We start from the raw sequence: 21080 nt of genomic DNA, 5'->3' as shown, positions 1-21080 counted from the left end.
TTATAGGTGTCCAGCACTTGACCAGTGTCACCATTAGTGTTATAGGTGTCCAGCACTTTATTAGTGTCACCATTAGTGTTATAGGTGTCCAGTTGTGCACTTGACCAGTGTCACCATTAGTGTTATAGGTGTCCAGCACTTGACCAGTGTCACCATTAGTGTTATAGGTGTCTAGCACTTGACCAGTGTCACCATTAGTGTTATAGGTGTCCAGCCTTGCACTTGACCAGTGTCACCATTAGTGTTATAGGTGTCCAGCACTTGACCATTGTCACCATTAGTGTTATAGGTGTCCAGAACTTGACCAGTGTCACCATTAGTGTTATAGGTGTCTAGCCTTGCACTTGACCAGTGTCACCATTAGTGTTATAGGTGTCCAGCACTTGCACTTGACCAGTGTCACCATTAGTGTTATAGGTGTCCAGCCTTGCACTTGACCAGTGTCACCATTAGTGTTATAGGTGTCCAGCACTTGACCAGTGTCACCATTAGTGTTATAGGTGTCTAGCCTTGCACTTGACCAGTGTCACCATTAGTGTTATAGGTGTCCAGCACTTGACCAGTGTCACCATTAGTGTTATAGGTGTCCAGCACTTTATTAGTGTCACCATTAGTGTTATAGGTGTCTAGTTGTGCACTTGACCAGTGTCACCATTAGTGTTATAGGTGTCCAGCACTTGACCAGTGTCATCATTAGTGTTATAGGTGTCTAGTTGTGCACTTGACCAGTGTCACCATTAGTGTTATAGGTGTCCAGCACTTGACCAGTGTCACCATTAGTGTTATAGGTGTCCAGCACTTGACCAGTGTCACCATTAGTGTTATAGGTGTCCAGCACTTGACCAGTGTCACCATTAGTGTTATAGGTGTCCAGCACTTGACCAGTGTCACCATTAGTGTTATAGGTGTCTAGCCTTGCACTTGACCAGTGTCACCATTAGTGTTATAGGTGTCCAGTTGTGCACTTGACCAGTGTCACCATTAGTGTTATAGGTGTCCAGCACTTGACCAGTGTCACCATTATTGTTATAGGTGTCCAGCACTTGACCAGTGTCACCATTAGTGTTATAGGTGTCCAGCACTTGACCAGTGTCACCATTAGTGTTATAGGTGTCCAGCCTTTGACCAGTGTCATCATTAGTGTTATAGGTGTCTAGCCTTGCACTTGACCAGTGTCACCATTAGTGTTATAGGTGTCCAGTTGTGCACTTGACCAGTGTCACCATTAGTGTTATAGGTGTCCAGCACTTGACCAGTGTCACCATTAGTGTTATAGGTGTCCAGCCTTGCACTTGACTAGTGTCACCATTAGTGTTATAGGTGTCCAGCACTTGACCAGTGTCACCATTAGTGTTATAGGTGTCTAGCACTTGACCAGTGTCACCATTAGTGTTATAGGTGTCTAGCACTTGACCAGTGTCACCATTAGTGTTATAGGTGTCTAGCCTTGCACTTGACCAGTCACCATTAGTGTTATAGGTGTCTAGTTGTGCACTTTACCAGTGTCACCATTAGTGTTATAGGTGTCCAGCCTTGCACTTGACTAGTGTCACCATTAGTGTTATAGGTGTCCAGCACTTGACCAGTGTCACCATTAGTGTTATAGGTGTCCAGCACTTGACCAGTGTCACCATTAGTGTTATAGGTGTCCAGCACTTGACCAGTGTCACCATTAGTGTTATAGGTGTCTAGCACTTGACCAGTGTCACCATTAGTGTTATAGGTGTCTAGCCTTGCACTTGACCAGTCACCATTAGTGTTATAGGTGTCTAGTTGTGCACTTTACCAGTGTCACCATTAGTGTTATAGGTGTCCAGCCTTGCACTTGACTAGTGTCACCATTAGTGTTATAGGTGTCCAGCACTTGACCAGTGTCACCATTAGTGTTATAGGTGTCCAGCACTTGACCAGTGTCACCATTAGTGTTATAGGTGTCCAGTTGTGCACTGGACCAGTGTCACCATTAGTGTTATAGGTGTCCAGCACTTGACCAGTGTCACCATTAGTGTTATAGGTGTCCAGCACTTGACCAGTGTCACCATTAGTGTTATAGGTGTCTAGCCTTGCACTTGACCAGTGTCACCATTAGTGTTATAGGTGTCTAGTTGTGCACTTGACCAGTGTCACCATTAGTGTTATAGGTGTCCAGCACTTGACCAGTGTCACCATTAGTGTTATAGGTGTCCAGCACTTGACCAGTGTCACCATTAGTGTTATAGGTGTCCAGCACTTGACCAGTGTCACCATTAGTGTTATAGGTGTCCAGCACTTGACCAGTGTCACCATTAGTGTTATAGGTGTCCAGCCTTGACCAGTGTCACCCTCCTGGCCAACAACCGCGTGCAGATAACGACTCACACGGCCATAAGTAGGTGAAACGTTATCAGATCGCAGATAAGCTTCGTGTGTAGACTCCATGCTGCGTGACGTCACAGCGTTGTCTGGTCGCTAATTCCCATTTGAGTTCAAACGCATTTGGTGCTCTGCATTATTAATTCTGGATTAGGCGTTTAAGTTGGGGTTAGGGCAGAGGCGTAGCGACGGGGAGGGGGTGGGGGGGGGGGGCTAAGAAGTACATATGTCCCCGGGCGCCAAAATGGGTTGAAAAATTAGTAAAAGCTAATTTTAGCTGCAGTTTCGAACTTAAAAATTTAAAAATATATGCGGGGGGGGGGGGGGGGGGGGGAAGGGGGGGGGGAAGATGGGGGCGCCTAATTGAAAGTTTGTCACCGGGCGCTGGGAGGGGTCGCTATGCCTCTGGTTTAGTGTTAGTGTTAGCGGCGTCACTAGGTCAGGTGACCTGAAGCAGTAGCCAGGGTTGCAACCCCGCCTCCGTCTACAACAACAAGTATGATGTACTAAAATATAGAGAATATGATGTCACCCAAACCCCCATAGTATATGATGGTGTGTGTCATATTTAATTAATTTTTTTTTAAACTAGGAAAAGCAGACTTTCTCAATAAATTTTGCAATTGTTTTCGTTTTTGTGTCTCCCCTTCAGTGTTTCTTCCAGACTTTTTTCTCCGGGGGGGCACTTGAAATTTTCGGGGGGGCGGTAGACTTTCTTCGGGGGGGGGGGGGGGGGCGGACACTGTTAAAAGTATATATTTTCTGTATAAATTATATAAATTTCATTTCGTTCGGGGGGGGGGGGGGGGGCGGTAAAACATTTTCGGGGGGGGCTTCGCCCCCCCCCCCCCCGAAGAGATGCCTGGAAGAAACTCTGCTCCCCTTTTGGATGGTGTCACCCAGTGCCGCCCCCTCCCCCCATGTTACGCTACTGGATTTAAATTAACATTCAGCAATATCATTAGGCAAATTTCTAGTGTGCGGTTTATGTGTAATTGACCGAACACTTATTGCGATACTTATCTAAACAACAACAAAACAACCATCTTTAAGATTCCAACGTTAGGTTTGAATAAGGTGCATCAAATATTTTTAATCAATTCGGTTTTTATCGGAATGTAGCCTAGCTATAGAAGTTGTCCATACATGCCATCGTACTTGTTGTAAACGATTTTTACCCCTCTCATATTGTCACAACAGCTTGCTATAAAGACGTCCCTAACCCCTTAAAATACAACAGAAAAGGCCCTTTATGTTATTTTATTCAGGCGTAGCCTCGAGAATTCAAGCTTCCTTGTAAAACAAAAATGCGGCGCTGTCTTTAATTTTCTAAAATAACAGCACTGATCCAACGAGCTTCTATCCTGTGTCACTATGACCCAGTCATCCAGTAAAATGACATACCTATTTATATATATCTGCAGCCACATTTCTGCCTTATATTTTGTACGCGGCCCACGTTGTTGGTTTTAGGCGAGTTGAGTTTGATGACTAAAATAAACAAACTAAAAAGTTGACTCGGAACAAACAAGATGTATTATCTACTCCGATACGATCTTGCCATTTATTGCATTCACAGCTGAACAAGCCATCTGTTCTGTCGCATGTTGTAACATCACGAGAGGACGGTATTGTCAATAGGTTGATAGGAAACAAATAGTCAAATGAAACCAGCATCTGTTGCACGTATGACGCAAAACGCTGAAACAATTAACGGGCGTCAAAAAACGTGAGCAACGTTTTGGAGAAAATAACGATTGGTCTCGATAGTAACGAGATAGCGTAGGTAAAGTTGATGTGGACAAAAAAGAGAACACAGGTATACCTGCTCATACAGATAACTCCTGCTCATAGATAAACCTGTACATACAGATACACCTGCTCATACACATACACCTGTCATCATGCAGACACACTGGATGTACACCTTTACACATACAGGTTCAACTCATGTACACACTCGTACATGTACACATACTAGCTCATAAAGTAGGTACACCAGTAGATATACTCACACAGGTGCAACCTTTGATCCAAGCTTATACAGGTACACCTGTACACATGTACATACCTGTATAAAAGGTAGGTGTACACCTAAATACAAACATACAGATACACCTGATACACAAGCTCATACAGGTATGATGGCTTGTACATGGGGAACACCTGTAGACATATGACTACACCTGCATTTAATTATCTAGAATTCAGTCCAAAGTAATAAAGTTGGGTATTTATTTTCACATTGTTGCATAATTTTATCTGGCTTGTGGGCTCATTGAATTAAGTCGGCCCTAGAGGAGAGCCATGCATAGTTGTTACAAAAATCAGAATGAAAAGAAACAATACAAATATTTAACTTGACACTGTTTAATTGACAACTGTAATGGAAAACAACTGTTTCTATATCCCCTCCCCATCATAGCTTTTATTAAGTTAAGAAATGAGTTATAATTATTTTATTGACAGGATTAGGAAAAAAGGAATAATGAGTTTTTAAGTTTTTAATTTTAAAATTGTATTCATCAAACACATCAGATTTTATTTAAAAAAAAAATTACAATTTATTTTCAAAAAAGTTAGTTAAAGCTATAAATACAAGAAGGGATGATGAATCACAGTAGAGAACACTATACAAATCATGAATCAGAAACTGATGAGACTATGGAACAAATAAACATAATGCAGTTCATCCAAGTTTTCAAAGATTAACAGACATGGCACAGAGTGGGACTGGGTGGATGAAAATTTGAACCTGGCATGAAAACATTCACACACAAAATGTGTACGTTTGTACATTTGAATGCGCACACAGCAACAGAGCAGTTGTATTTTGAAGGAAAAAAAAAGGAGATAAGCAAATGTAAAAGCATTGTAACAAATAAAATGAAAAACATTGCACTCAAAAATGTGATTCTAATCACTAAAGTACAATGGTGTTTGAAGACCACACATGATAAACCACAGAAGTCCACTTTTTAAATTTTTTGATTTAGTGCCATATTCATGTGGTTAGGTTGCATATCTATCATGTATAACAATATGAAAGCGTAAAACCACCTCGATCCCTTCAATATTTAGGATTTTAAAATCATTTCGACAATCGAACAAAGGATCTCAAACACAAAATCTCATTTTTCTTAAAAGTAGAAAACTGACAACTGTGGTTTATCCCCTGTGGTCTTCAGTTGATACATAACAACAGAGTATTAACAACAACATCTTCATTTTAAAGTAAACCAAAATTTGTATTTATGCAAGCAACAGGGTTTATTTAACAAGGCAGGGAAAAGCTAGTTTAAAAAAAAAGATTATGGTACAAAGCAGTCTATCAGTTTAAATAAGAACCAGTAGAATACTTTTACAACTGTAATGGTCAATATAGCAGATAGACGATATTTACTCACTTGCATGGTACAAATCAGAGTTGAATAGACAAGGGACTGTAGAGTTGCTTGAATAATAAGTTTAAAACAGAAGAAAATGGGATTGCTCACAGACACAAACTTGTAGAATAACTCTAAATCATTGATGTACAGAGACGACTTCATGTCTTTTCATACAAAACTGTTGAGTTGTTTTCAGAATGGGCTGCAGTGGTTGTGAGGTAGCCAGAAAAATTTTTCTAGTCACAATGTTTGTGATAATGTCTTTTATGCTAACCAGCATTGAAAAGTATCTTACGTGACTTGGAGTTGAAAGGTACCTTATATGAGTTGGAGAAAACAAATTTTCTGGTTTTGCTGTAAAAACAGAGAAATGTTTTAATCTGCCATATAGACCAAGAAGTCACTATTTGTTAAATTTACATACTTTATAAACTGAAGACGTGGGAAGCTTTGTAATGACAGCAATGTTGTGATTGCATGTGGTCTTTTAGCAAAACAAAATGTCCTTTTTAATGAGGGTAGAAATCTTGAGTGAGACAAATAAAAAATAGCTAACATCAATTTTAAAAGTGAGTTCTTACAACCATTATCTGTTATAAAAATACCAAATTTAAACAGAAAATAACTTTGAATATTTTAAACAAGAACATATAAAGTTAGTTTTTTTAATATAAATTAAAACATAAACTCTGTTAAAACATTTTAGAAACAAAGCCACCCAAAAAAAATTACTTCCAATATTTTAGAAGTATACTAAAATTATCCTAGCTTTTCGAAATAAAAATAAAAATTCACCAGCTCTAAAGAATACTGCACTATCAGTCAATAAATTATAATAAATGAAAAATACTGGCAAGGAACTAAAACATATATAATTTAAATCTGACATTTCAAGCCAATGGACAGACTACCCAATAAAAAAAAAAAAACAAAAAAAAAACACAAACAGTGATCAACGTTACATGAAATAACAAGAAATACCAAAGTAAAATTTACATATTTTTTTTTAAACACAGACTTGACTGGAATGTTTAATTATGTAATAAAAATATTACTGGAATAAAAAAATATATAATATATCGGACACAAATATAACCAATTAATTCAGGATTATTTCCCCTTAAGTTTGTCTTGGTTATCCTTTGTTTGCAAACTGATTTAGAAATCTCTGTCACATGGAAAATAGCATTAGAAAAAAATATGGCATACTGGAAGGTAAAACTTTTATAAGCACCCACACAAATATGTGTTCTATTAAAAAGATAAAATTTGAGATATTTGATAAAGAGATAATTGATTGTTGTATATCATTACACTAAGATATTCGTTGGTAAGGAATATAAGGAAAAATGCAAAGTTACAATTAAAGTAGCTATTATTTACATTTATTTAGTAATGTGCCTTTTTCCTCTGCATAATGAAAACCAGTTAATAATTTCTAGATATTAATAACATTTTAAAAAAAACATGGTGAAGAAATGATTAGATGACTATAGTACAAGAAAACGTCACATTAATGACAATTAAATTATAGTCCCAATGAAAAAAGTCTTTTTAATTATAAATAACTAGGTAGTAAAAAATTAAATGTCATAAAAAATTATCATATACACACCTCAAAACGTGGCAGAATCCAAATATTGGACACAAGCAAGGGATTTAGAAATATTGAATATTACACATATGGCCATGTTAATTGCATTCAAACAGATATTTACAAGTAATAATAAACAAACAAAATGTAACCCTTTTTATTCCATATCTTTTTCTTTATTTTTTTACCTACAGCTTATGTAAAATGTACTGATAGGTTATTGCACTACGAAACATAAAGGGTTAAGATTATTTAATGTAGTTTTTATTTTTATTTTTTTGGTTTTTGTAACATATGGGCTGGTTAATATAGGGTATTTTTTCTAATGTCCCAATTATAATTAAGGATAAGTTTGGGTTAATGCTTAGGATGCTAATACTAATTACTAGTAATCAAATTTTTTAAAAGTTGTGATTTAAAAAAAAAAATCTAAAAATCAGCTATTATGAAATTGAATTCTGGAATGTTTCTCTTAGTGTATGACCAAATAATAAACATTTAATAGTGAGCAACTGGTATGTAAAATATCACATTTAAGCAGGAATAATATTATGGATACAGGAATAAACAAATCTGATAAAGACAACTGCCACCAGAAACAACACAGAATCAGCTATGTAAAAAATATTATGACAAATATGTTCAATGACCTATCAGCCTGTGACATGATTGTGACAATATCATATTCAAAATTCTGTATTTGGTTGAAATCATGTTTTATATTTAAGAATATGTGAACCAAGTTTTCTTACATTGTATTATTTCTCAACCATGATTTATTTAATGTTTTGAATAGTAAACTAACAAAAAAACCTACAGTTAAACAACCATCAAATCTACTGAAGCCTTGTACGAGAATTATTATGACCCTCAATTCTAGTTTAAATTAGGAGACTGTGAAAGGAACTATGGGATCACTATACAATCATTGTTCTAGTTGATACTGCTGCTACCAGGTTATTTCTATACTGTATCTTAAGGATTACTCACTGCAGCTTACAACTGTATACAATATTAATTTCTTCTACAGAAAAATCAGATTAAAAAAAAAGAATTAAGCTACTTCAATCAAATAAAAATTATGGCACAGTGAAACAAAAAAAAAGCATATTTGAGTATTTAGAATAAAAAAAAATTTAACGTGAAAAAAAAAATTCAGTTAGACAAATGACGAAAAGTAAACACTTAACTAGGAACTGAACAGATAAATAAATGGATTATCAATTCTTATCCTTAAGATAAAATATTATTTTTTGAAGGTAAGGAAGAGCTTACAAATAAACAAACAATGTTAATGTACAGTAATAAAAAATTGTACACAGTAAAAATAACCTCTGAAGCTATAATTTTTTCCAGAAGTTACAGCGATATAGTGATTGAATGTTACATGGGAAAATATGCATGACAAAATATTAGGGCACTTAACTCTGGTAGTACAAAATGGTTTTCCACCAATCATTCATGTTTTGTTGCCATTTTAAAAAAAATATCACAACCCTTTGAAGGATTGAGAAACACAATTCACAAGAATTGGGGACCAAAAGACATGTTTGATAGAGTACACTGACAAATATAAACAAAAGGATAATTGCCATAATACTCAATCTTCAATTACAAAATTTACAGCAAACCTGATATTGCAACGGTGTTTTACATTTTTTAAAGAGGGTAAAAAATTCTGATTGCTATGATATGTTTTACAATGCCTTTTATATAATAGTACATAAGCAAACACTTCCTGGAAATACTGCAGGGAAAAGATAGGGTGGTCAGCTTAAAATTTGTCTAACGTGATTGAAATTAACAGATTTTGTATCAGCATGTGTTGTAGAAATGTCTGTTTCCAACTAGTGATTATTTCTCAGTTTTCTGGTTTGTTTTGTTTGTCTTGTGTGTATTCAACGATTTAAATTAATGCAATATTGCTTTTACTGGCACTTTAATAAAAAAAATGAGTAAAATTTCCATACCAAATGATGGGGTTGCAGTTCAGCTTGTGAACAAGTATATGTGGTACTTTTAAAGCCAGCTTTTAAAATAAAAGCATTCATTAGAAAAATATAAATGAAAAATGATAAACTGTGTGATCTGTGGTTTCTTTAAACAAAATGATTCCGTTGCATAATTAATACAATTTAATGTTTTTACTGCATAGCCAGTACCCTTACCATTATTTTATGCATAAGTGAATATTAAAGTTATATAAAATATCACAAGAATTAAGAAAGAAAACAAATAATATCTAGACATTACAAACTTAAATAAATTAACAATAGCTAAACTTTTACAATTAAAAAAGTCTAAAAATAAAATAAATATCTGTTGAACCAAAAAACAACAACCTGGAGTCTAACATTTAAAACAATGTCCAACCTACCCAGGTGACTCAGCTACTACCATCTGTTTCAGGTAAATAATCATCGTCGTCGTTCATCACATCCATCAAATCATCATCCAAAACCAACCTGTACATACTGTCAAACATCTTCTTACGTTGTAGTGTACTGGCCTCATCCTCTTGTGTTTCACGCAACACATCAGCATCATCCAGGCTCTCCCTGGCCTCATCCTCCTCCTCCCCTGCACCTGCATCACCTATTCTGTCCGCCGGTTTACACAATGACAAATCCACACTCTCATTTACATTACTAGCACTTGCAGTTAAGTTCCCCGCCTGATCACCCCCCACGGGACTTGCCACCTGCTCAACACCTGCAAGTCTATCCACAGACTCGGACTCTGGTACTTTGCTGATGTCAACTCCTGAGTCAAAGCTTGCTGAGCAAGGTATTACATCCTCTCTCACCTGAGTCTTTCCAGCCTGGCTATAATCCTCTAAAATCACAGGCGGTGCCGGAATATCTGGGATAATGACCCAGTTCTTATCCTGGGCTTCGTCATCAGAACTAGAGAGGTCAACAGTGCTGGGTCCCTGACCTGGCTTGTGCGCTGGGGACACCGCGTTAGACGAGGGGAGTGAGGACTGAAGCAGCTCATCTCTAGTTTGAACTCCCACTGCCTTCATGATGATGTCCAGCTGTTTTCTGTAATCTAAATGACCACTCACCTGTAGAAAGACACAATGTTATATATAAAAACTGACTAATTTTGTTCCATGTTATTTTAAAACAATAAACACTAACAAATTTGGTCACAAATAAAAACAATAAACACAAATTTTGTTCTAACTTAAAAAAAATCCATAAAAATAGACAAATTTTGTTCCATGTTACTTAAAAACAATAAACACTAAAAAATTTGGTCAGAGTTAGATTAAAAACAATAAACACAAATTTTGTTCCAAGACAAAAAAACAATAAAAACAGAGAAATTCAGTTCCATGTTATGTATAAACAATATAAAGACTGACAAATTTTGTATCATGTTATATATAAACAATAAACACTGACAAATTTTGTTCTATTCAGCTTAAACTCATAATTTAAGATTATTTTCCATTTCCCCCATTACACGATTCAACCAGTTTTTAAAAAGTTAGATTGCAGACCAGTTCCAGATATTGTTTTTGGTACCTTTAAACCAACTGAATCAAGCAACTATCTAACACTAGTAAATCTTTAAAACAGTTTAACAACACAGGGATGTAACAGCCTAAACAAAAATAGAAGCTTTAAAGAAGGATGAAAACAGTATCTTCCAGCACCATGGTTCTTACTTCCAGCCTGACTGGTTTATGAACACAGCTCAAATCTGTCGAGCCTTTTTCAAATAGTAACCTGACAACCTTGAAGGTTTAATGTCACCCTGACTTACCACATCACTTAGATCGATGTTGTGCATGCGACGATCTACCCATTTGATAGGCCGCAGCCCAGCGATACTAAGTTGTATAGATGACGTCCTGTACAGGAACTTTAGTAGCCAGTCTCCCCTTTAGAAGTAAAGAGAAGGAATAGCTATCTTAATCTATCTATTTAAATAACAAAATCTATTTAATATTATATCCTCATATTGCTGAACTTAGCTTGACAATCAACAAATATTTCTCACTAAACTTGACTAAACCAAGACAGAATAACTGTGTTTTAGTTAAAAAATAAGAAGTAAAAATTTACCGGCAGTAGCCATTGACAATTTTTCCTGCGACAACTTTAGCAAAATTGGCCCAGACTTTAGGGTCACCTGTAGCTGGTGTACCCAGGAGAATAACGTCCTCCACAATACCTTCACTACCTGTAACAATAGATTCATTTGTTTTAGTCAGAACTTAATTCAGCAAAACCTAAAGGTATTTTACACTGGAAAAGTTAATGTACATTTTTTTTTTAAAACCAAAGTAAGCTGGTGAGAATAACGTAAAATGTATTATTTAGTACTAGTACTAAACTGTATACATAAAAGTCTAAATAAATTTAAGATGAGTTATTTACACAGGTACATCTATTTCATTTAATTGAAGATAATTAATACGATATTACCTTTTCTTTTAACAAGCTCCTCAAGGCAGGAGAAAATAACTCTTGCACCAAGACTAAATCCAATTAGAGTAACTGGCCTATTACCCTAAGGAGATGATTTGAACAATAAAGTGATACTATATGTTATTGATAACACTTTGATTATCTAACACAATTTCAAGTTTAAATGTAAAAAATTGAATGAAATAAAAATGAAAGCTGTACCTGTTGTCTGGCTAGTAAAACCTCAGCCAGCTCTTTGCCTGCTGTCTGAGATCTCTGTAAAGCTACTGACCACGGGTTGTCAATCAAGTTTGCTACAGAGAGTAATGCTGACGGCCACGCTACAGCTGCCAAAAGACCTGTCAATGCAAACATCTAATTAAGTCCCACACACGTTTTAAAAAGATGGCAAATGTACAGAGGTAAAATTCATTATAAGGGATTATGAATAATAAAACTTCGCCTAAATTAATCAACCAGGGCATCTTGTAGGTCCCACGCCTGGATAAAGAAGAAAGGTTGGGCATAGGACTGATAAATATAAATGGTAGCTGCAGTGAGGTTAATTCAATTAGTAATAAAACAGATAGTGTTAGTTAACTAACAAGTTAAAGACAGTTACAAATACTATAGGACTGGCAACTTTACTCTTTAAAACAACAACCTGCTACAGGAAATGCAAAGCCTATGCCCCAAAAAGGGTCCAGAAGAATGATGATAATGAATAAAATACATTGAAGTCAAATTAACCACGATTTATTTCCAACTGTAAGCAAAATATCTACAATATCTACACACAGAATTAAACACTTTACAAGTAACTCAATGAAGTGGGAAGAGAAAAAAAGCCAGAACAAATAAGGAGTAACCAGTTAATAAAAAGAAAAAAAACAGACATTGTAAACACATGCCACAGAAAAGTACTTGATATCCCTGGCCCAACACCACTACCATTGAAGTACTGTAAGGGCTCAAAAACTTAAGTCTTACTCAAGAAAAATCCCTTTTCTGCCACAAGCATAGCAAGACAGGAATTTATATTGAGTAAAACAAAAGCTAACCTTCCAGAACAGTGTATTTAAGAGCTTCCTGAGTTGCCATTGTCATGGCAGAGTTGAATATATAGTCCATAGCTTCCCCCATCTGTACCAAGTACTTTGTCTCCCACTTTAGAGCATATTGTTCTCTTGATTCTGCCAAGTTCCTCCATGGCTGTCTAAAATCTGGGAAAAAGATTTTATACTGCTAGATAAAACTATTGTTTACACTACATCTATACTTAACAATTTTACTTCATACTTTCCTGAATTATATGTATCTTATGTGAGATAACATTCTACAATGATATATATTACAGGATATGCAAATGGCCTTTCACAATTGTTTGAAAAAAAAACTATAAAACTATTTTATCCAATCAAACTGTATATTAAGAACTTTATAATAACAAGTTTTAAAATGCAACATATAGCTAAAGAAAATTAGTTATTGTTTATATATTTTATGTAGTTTTTTATTCTCTACTTTTTAGTATTCCTTCTTCATTGCCTTAAGCACTTCCAGTGGAGCATAGGCCATTTTCAACATCCTTCCATGCTTTTTTTAGCATTTAGAATAAGTAAAAATAAAAGAAATAGAAATGAAAAGTTACAGCAGATTCCCACAAATATAATTCACTCAACAATAAAATAATCTCCCTTTTTAAAGGGTAGAACATTCATTTTTTTAAAAACCTTAGAGCAAATCTAATAATGTGAAAAATTATAGAATATTTTGTCATAGAAACTTGACCTGTTTCTTTCAAGTTTGAAACAAATTGACTTATTAATAGAAGTGAGTGAAAAATAAATTACTCCACTCACACATGACCACAGACAGACAGGTGTTAACAGCTTGAAATACAGGTGAGAAAAGAACCAACCTCTAAACTCATTGGTGAGCCACCCTGTCACTGCCACTGTGATGTGCAGCTGGTTAGACAGAGTGTCTGCCCTTAGACTGTTGCCACAAACAAGAGGCTCAAATTCAAATTCTTCAATAGCGCCAACCCTTTTCTTCATTTTGTAACCTGTTTATTAAGAACACGTAAGTGTATACAACATTATTTAAGAAAAATACTATTTGGTTTTTTAAAACTTCTTTTTTTTAAAAGAAATATTTTTAACTAAAAAAAAAATGCAGTAAAAACAAAATATAAGAACCACCTGTCAATATTGTTAACTTACTACAGTACGTTGTATATTAAAAACTACCTGTTAATCCAGCCCCAGCAACACCAAACAATGACCCAATGATGGCGACCCCTGCAGTAGACCCCAACACTGCTGCACCTGCTCCTCCAATGATTGCACCTGCACCAGCTGCAACTAGTGGAGCTGCCAGACCACCGGTCAGTCCTATGGAAAAATAAGGTGTTTTAATAACATCATAAATAAAGTTATCCTTTTGAAAGTGAAATTAATATAAAACATATTTTAACAGCTAGTTGACATTCAGTTTACACAACACACAAAAAATGTTTCCCCCCAGAAAATAGTTCCTACCTATAAGTGTGCCTCCTCCCAAAGTTGCTAAACCTATCAAAGCAAAACGCTTAATTTTTCTTCGCTTTGCTTTCTTTTTCTTTTCCAGCTTTTCTTCCCTGAAAGAAATAAACAAATTAAAAACTAACATTTATTTATGAAGCTAACTATACATATGTATTCTTCAGGGGAAAAAGTATTGTGGACAATACAAAATATCACTTTTTATTTAATTTTACACAATTTAATCAAAATATACTGGGCTTAGAAAACCACACTACTTTTTTAACACACAGTTCATTAACTTCTAAAGTTAAATCCCTAATATGTGGTTTTATTAAGATAGAATTGTAATACTAAACAAACTGCATCTCTGAAACTACTCAAAGATAACAATAACAAGAAGTTATAAATTTTAAAGATATAACATCTATAAACATGAAAAGTAAAAGTAAAATAAAAATGAGAAACATACATAGGAGGTAAATTAAAAATGGCTTGTTAAATATAAAATAGTTTTAAAATATCTGTGTTTACATTTTACAAAACTAGATCTAGAATTTTCTTTAAAATTCTGAAAGTTTTAGGTGAGAAAATCTGCTGGCTACTTTTTGACAAATATCCAACACATCATGCAAAAATGAAAAAAAATTCTTAAAATAGTTGTAGTTTGTCCATGAAATTTAAGGTATTTTAAAGTTTAGTGAATGGCTTTATAGTTTTTAACACCACTAAATAATTCATTTAGTAACCTATTAAAAGCACATCAAATCACTCCCTCAATAAAACAAATAAGAGAAAAAAAGCAGGGCCTTTTCCTACATCTATAAATAACATTAACTTACGAATTTTCTACTTCATTCTCATCACTGAAATAATGAATTAAAGACAGAAGATAATGACTTATCTTAAACTGAATTAATCAACCAAAAAAGTTATAATTGCAATTAATTTATTAATTTTGATAATATTCTATTGAATGAAAAACTTTAGAAAAAGGGAACATTTAAAAAATGTATGAAGTAGTTTTAAAACATAGTTTTGAGGTCATTTTTCAAGAAATTTGAAAATAAAAGTTATCAAAATGAAGTAAAGTAGAATGACAATATTGATGGTATCAACAGCAAGAAAGAAAGCATATACCTTTCCCCTCTGGATGCAAGTAAAAAAATAAAAAAAAATAATTTTATACCCTTTTCAACAAATTTTAAAATAGTAGCATTCATGCTGTAGGACGAGTTCTTAAATTTTAAAAAATTGTATGCAAAGAGAGCCTTTTCATTTAATTATATTTATAATTTTTATTAGGATGTTACGTTATTGTGTTAATTTTTTTTAAAGTAAAATATTTTTTTGATCAACAAACACATTTTGGTTTGATTTGCAAAACCATATTAAGATAACTTACATACAAGTTATAATATAGTAATGTACCAGAGAACGAAATCAATTTAAAAGGAAGACATCGCTTTAACTTACATCCAACATTTAGCTAAGGATCTGAACGTATGGAAATAATGCCTTTTTTTAAAAAATTATAAAATCAATAAATCAACTTACTCAGACATTTCATAATCAGATAATGCCAAAGTCTCAGATATGCCAGCCTCTAGGTCATTCACAGTGTCCCAACTTACTTTCAAACGCCAAGCCAAATGTTTTATAAACACTCGCATGCGTGCATCATAACATCCTAATAAAATACAAATTACATTGAAAACTATTTACCATACAGCTTTTTTAAATACTTGAAACCCAACATTTTATAACCTGACACATATCCTAGAATCTACAACACAGCTATATTTATACCTAAAACAAAACATGGTCAATCAAAAACTTAAAAATGAATTCTATAAAAAGAAATAGATATGTTAATAAATGCATTATGATATAATCTAGATCAGCTGTTTCCAGTTTTATGCTACTGTGCCTCCCATGAAAAAAACAAAAAACTACTTGGCGATTCTCTAAAAAACAAACAAATCTTGGCGCCTCCTCAACTCCATTTTATCCTATAAAATATACTTTTTACCCACTTTAAATGGGCAAAACCTCAGTGGTTGCAAAACTTTAATTAAACATGAGATGATGGGACTGCAGATAGATTGCAAACATTTTAAACTAAATTTACAGACAAAATATTTATTATGATAAGAGTATTTACTCACTTATTGCTGCATAGGGCTATTTTTTTTGTTTCTTATAGATTGTACATTTCTGTTAAATTTTTCATAACACCCCCCAGAATTAGTCCAAAGCTCTATAAGTTTAGAAACTGCTGATCTAGACAACATGCAGTAACTGTTCAGAGCATGCCTATTATGCAATTCTGAATACATCCTTTTAAAAGTTTCCAGCAAGACAAAATGATTCACATAGCACAAGGGCACAGAGAATTCTGTTGAGGTTGGATAAAGAACATCTCCCAGCATGGTATTATGGGAAATGGGATTATTAGAACACGCTCACCTTGACCAATGCCAATGGCCAGCAACTGAGAAATGATTGCCTCAGCTCCAGATTTCAAGACATCCTCAGCGAGTAGTATGTCAATGTAGGGATCCATTTCATCAAGGCCTTGACCTTGAAGCATCGCCCGCACTGACTCACAAACCTGAAGAAATTATTTTTACAATTTATGTTACTATTTAGTGCATTTTAAAAGCATATCATACATCTAGCTGTATTGTGGTTAAATTTTTTTTTTTATGATTACAAAATAATTGTATTACTTTTTACTTAACAAAATTTATATAATTGTTCTTACGAATATCTTGTTGGTTATCTTCTTACCAGTAATTAAAACTGTTGTATTTACCAGCCTTGTTCTAATTTAAGTATTAAAGTTTAATGATTTTTCTTTTTAGCCCCCTTATTTTTATAATATATTTCAATCAACACAATGACTGCTGGAAACAAACTTAATGGGCCACAGGCTCTAAATACAACAAAATACCTGCCCTACCTGCTGAGGCTGTTCAAGTGCAATCAGAATCAAAGCAAATGTTTCTTCTCGAAATTTACTGAAAAAGAAAATGTTAGTATTTACTTTAATATGAATTAACAGCAATCGAAACTAAAAGTTTTATAAAATTAGGTAGTCCAAACTGGCGAAAAAGTGCGTTTTAGGGTCAGTTTTTGCGGTTTTCAAAAAAAAAATTTCACTACTTCTAGTTGTCCTATAAGAGTAAAAATTATATGTCAATAAAGTTTAAGTCTTTATCTGTCGTAATCTGGTATTTTTATATCTGTAACACATGTCTGAATGTGTTTTATATTTGTTTGAAAAGTATCAGTTACGTCAACAAATTTCACCGTTTTGCGTGTACCGATCGACCCCACACTGTTTTATTTGGTCGCGGCTTCGCGACGAAGCATCGTAGAAGCATAATCTTAATGTCATTTTAAAGATCGAATTCTAGGCTATCGTTTGATGTATAAATTGAAAAAATAACTTGTTTATTTCATTTAAAAAATACAGATTTTAAACTTTAAATGACGATATATACACGGAAACAAACTAATTCTGTTTCAATTTTTACACCGATGTAAAGTTCAGTTTTATAACTACTTTGTGTTGTAAATTCAAGTATTTCTGATTTACGGTCGCGAAGCCGTACCCCCAATAAACATATAACCCTCGAGTCGACTTTCAGCCCCAAGTAAGTTGCTCGCCGAACGGTTTTAAAGGTTGACGACCGATGATGCTAAACGGATTTTACCCTTGCTAGAGCCTTCAAACAAGTTGTAAGTATCATTTTTAAAGTTTCATTTCCATTTTAATAAATGAATTTTAAGTTTGAATGTCAGTTTGGTTTAATTAGTACACGTTATTAATGTAAATTTGAACGCTTCAAGTCCACGGTTTTAGCGTGTGAACTACGCTTGTACACAGGGTGTGTTTAGACGTGAAGCTATTTAATTCAGGACATTCTAGGGACTTAAAATATGGATGCACTTAACTATTAGATGCTAGTGTTTACTAATTCTTTAAAATCTATTGACTGGGATCAATGATAGGGTCGTATTACTACAGTTTATCTGGACTATCACGTCAAAACTATGAATCGACAAATTCAAAATGGCCACCAGACTATCCTGGTTACTATGTGGACGAACTCAATTATTTACAGGGAACGAAGGCTAAATACTTATAAAATATTAATGAAACACAAAAGAAATGTATAATTATAATAACTATACATTTTTATCGATTTATTTAAAACAAAAGACACTAAATTTTAAGGACTAATGTGATTAATTTTTTTTATTTTCTGTTGTGTGCTCTGATTCTGATTCCCCTGCTAAATAATGTGAAATGGTCTGCGCCAGTCTCCGTAATAAAATGTACCAGATCAATTTTTAGATGGTGGTGCAATTTATTAAGATGCTACATGTTGTGACTTAGTTTTAAATGTTATATTAGTTGTAAGTGTAAGTAGTACTAGTAGTATTTCTCATTATTTATTTATTTTATATGCATATAATAGTAACAATGAAGGACAGTTAAGTTGTCCTATAGGATGTTGAGAACCACAGTATGGCATCTTCATTATTGGATATCTCAACCAGTGTGGCACAAGCAACGAATATTTCAAATTTCATTCAGTAGAATTACTCTTAAAAATATATATAAAGTATAAATTACTTTTAACAAAAAGGTGTTTTCAGGCTTTTTCATATGTTTCCAGTTATAGTCATAGGACAAATAGTAGGCCTACACAATAGGCTGGTAGTAAATTTAATTCTATTTTATTAATCACTAAATCAATTGTTTATTCCATAGCTGGAGACATTTACAGTGGCCTATCCAGAACTTTCCTTACAAGGGAAGGGAAGAAGGCCAAGACCCCACTCCCCCCTACAATTCCCAAAACATATTACTTACTCTTGATGCTCCACAAGATCAAGGTTGAGGGAAACAAGACGTACAAAGATGTGGAGTTGTAGTTTTAAAAACTGTTCCCCCAAAGCAGTTATCAACCGTATAGGTTTGAAAAGAAACCAAAGCATGTGGCATCAACTGCTGCATCACTTGTAGGCATCACGTCTTTATTAAACTACATTACATTACATTTACTCTACTAAATTTTGATTCTGTTTCTCCTGCACTAGATAACTGTGGTATTTTTTAAAATAATATTTTAACTCATGTGATTTTTGAAAATAATTAACACATTTTTCCACGTTGATGTTACCAACACAATAGTTTTAGAGTTATTCCAAAGCAAAAAAAAAAAAAAAAAAAATGATTTTTTTTTTTTAATGAAAATAAAAGTGACCAAAACGCATTTTTGTCATTTTCAATTATTTTTTTTACCTTAGAAAGACTCATTTTAGATGACTGAAAAAAATTGGGCATATATATTACAAACTTTGCAGCAACTGTACCAATTTCTACACTTCTATGTTATTTAGTTTAAAAAATATGGGTTCTCAAAAATGGCACTTTTTGAAAATCAGTTTTTTACCAAATTTTGCTTTTTTAAAAATCGCATAACTTTTTTATTTATTGAGATATTTTTATAAAATTTGTGGCATAGACCTTACAATTAAAAGTTCTTTCATGACATACTCACTCCAGAAGTCTGCAATCAATAGTTAATTTCAGTTTGGACTACCTAATAAAATATTCAAATGAAGATAAATTAAAAACTTGATATTTATATATTGTACACTACACACCCATCCTGATCTGTTTCAAACAGGGAGTGCAAAGCTGTTGCACACAAGGCTGCATAGGAGAATTGGGCAACATCACTGATCTGTTTGTGTATAGGAATAATATTTTCTGGAAAAATAAAGACATTTAGACCTGTAATAAATATTTTAAGCAATTAAAATAATTTTAAAAATACTTTTTTCATAACTAACAGTTTTTTAAAAATTTCATCAAAATGCCAAACATTTGTCAACCCCTGATGACCCGCCCAAAGCGTAACTGCTCGACCACAAGGTACAGATAGTTTTGTCAAATAAATAAAGCTAAAAAAGAGTAATTGATCCCATTGTGCAGCTATAAAAGAATAAATTGAGTCCATTGCACAGCTATTAATTATTAATAGTATTAAATCTGAGCCCTTTGTGCACATATTTATTTATTAGGTCATTGCGTTTCGCTTCTTTTGTCAGCCATATAGATCTAGTGCTTAGTGGGAAAAGCTTTTTCCCGAGCAGTTGCTTATGTTAACTAACTTTACTATTTACTTACTACTACTACTTTTATTAAGTTAATTAATACTTTTAATTAATAGATCTAAAGTAGTTTAGTTAGCTTTTAGTCTGTGATGAGTCATACTCATAATCATTATCATATCATCATGGGAGTCAAGTCTCAGTTAACTCAGTTGTTTTGTTGTGTAAAACTAGATCTAGTATCAGTTGTTGATCTAGCTAGTCAGTAGAGTAAACGAGTTGGTCCCACTGAAACACTTGAGACTGAGTGAAGAAGAGAGTTGAGTAGTTAACTCATTAACTGTAGTAAACTGTAGTTGAGTCGAGTGAGTGAGTGAGTGGAAGTGGACGACGGATATGCCTAGATTCTAGTTTTAAAATACTGCAACAGTAATCGATATTTGTTACAACGTTTCCTGGGTAAATACCGTACCCTTTACGAATTCGTTTGTTTGAGGCTGCTCATCTTTTTTAACGTTGTTAACATTTGTATTTTTATGTGGTAAGCTACCGATTTCTGTTTCATTATTACTTTCTGCCATATTTGTTTGCAGCTATTCTTATTTACTTCCGGTGGCATAGACCAATGGGTTATCAGAAAAAAATGTAGTGCATCGGAAGCCTT

The 21080-nt window shown here is 33.9% G+C and overlaps 1 protein-coding gene and 1 long non-coding RNA gene across 2 annotated transcripts; one reads left to right on the top strand and one right to left on the bottom strand.

Annotated features, from left to right (window-relative positions):
• Positions 1-8565: 8565 nt before the first annotated feature.
• Positions 8566-21007, bottom strand: LOC131957478 (transmembrane and coiled-coil domain-containing protein 4). Its single transcript, XM_059322316.1, has 15 exons — positions 20889-21007; positions 19967-20072; positions 17247-17304; positions 16751-16895; positions 15839-15971; positions 15124-15147; positions 14300-14397; positions 14009-14152; positions 13678-13824; positions 12818-12979; positions 11979-12115; positions 11775-11859; positions 11412-11529; positions 11110-11227; positions 8566-10402 (listed from the first exon to the last, which is right to left on the bottom strand). The coding sequence occupies exons 1-15, from the start codon at positions 20995-20997 to the stop codon at positions 9722-9724; spliced, it is 2265 nt and encodes a 754-aa protein (XP_059178299.1). The 5' UTR covers positions 20998-21007; the 3' UTR covers positions 8566-9721.
• Positions 17477-19323, top strand: LOC131957479 (uncharacterized). Its single transcript, XR_009389110.1, has 2 exons — positions 17477-18028; positions 19068-19323. It is a non-coding gene; the product is annotated as an uncharacterized LOC131957479 (long non-coding RNA).
• Positions 21008-21080: the final 73 nt, after the last annotated feature.

The sequence above is a fragment of the Physella acuta genome, unplaced genomic scaffold (genome assembly GCF_028476545.2).
Source record: "Physella acuta isolate Inbredline_101_S28 unplaced genomic scaffold, ASM2847654v3 ptg001249l, whole genome shotgun sequence".
Classification (NCBI taxonomy): domain Eukaryota; kingdom Metazoa; phylum Mollusca; class Gastropoda; family Physidae; genus Physella; species Physella acuta.
The sequence above is the reverse complement of the archived record's forward strand: the minus strand, read 5'-3'. Positions and strand labels throughout refer to the sequence as shown.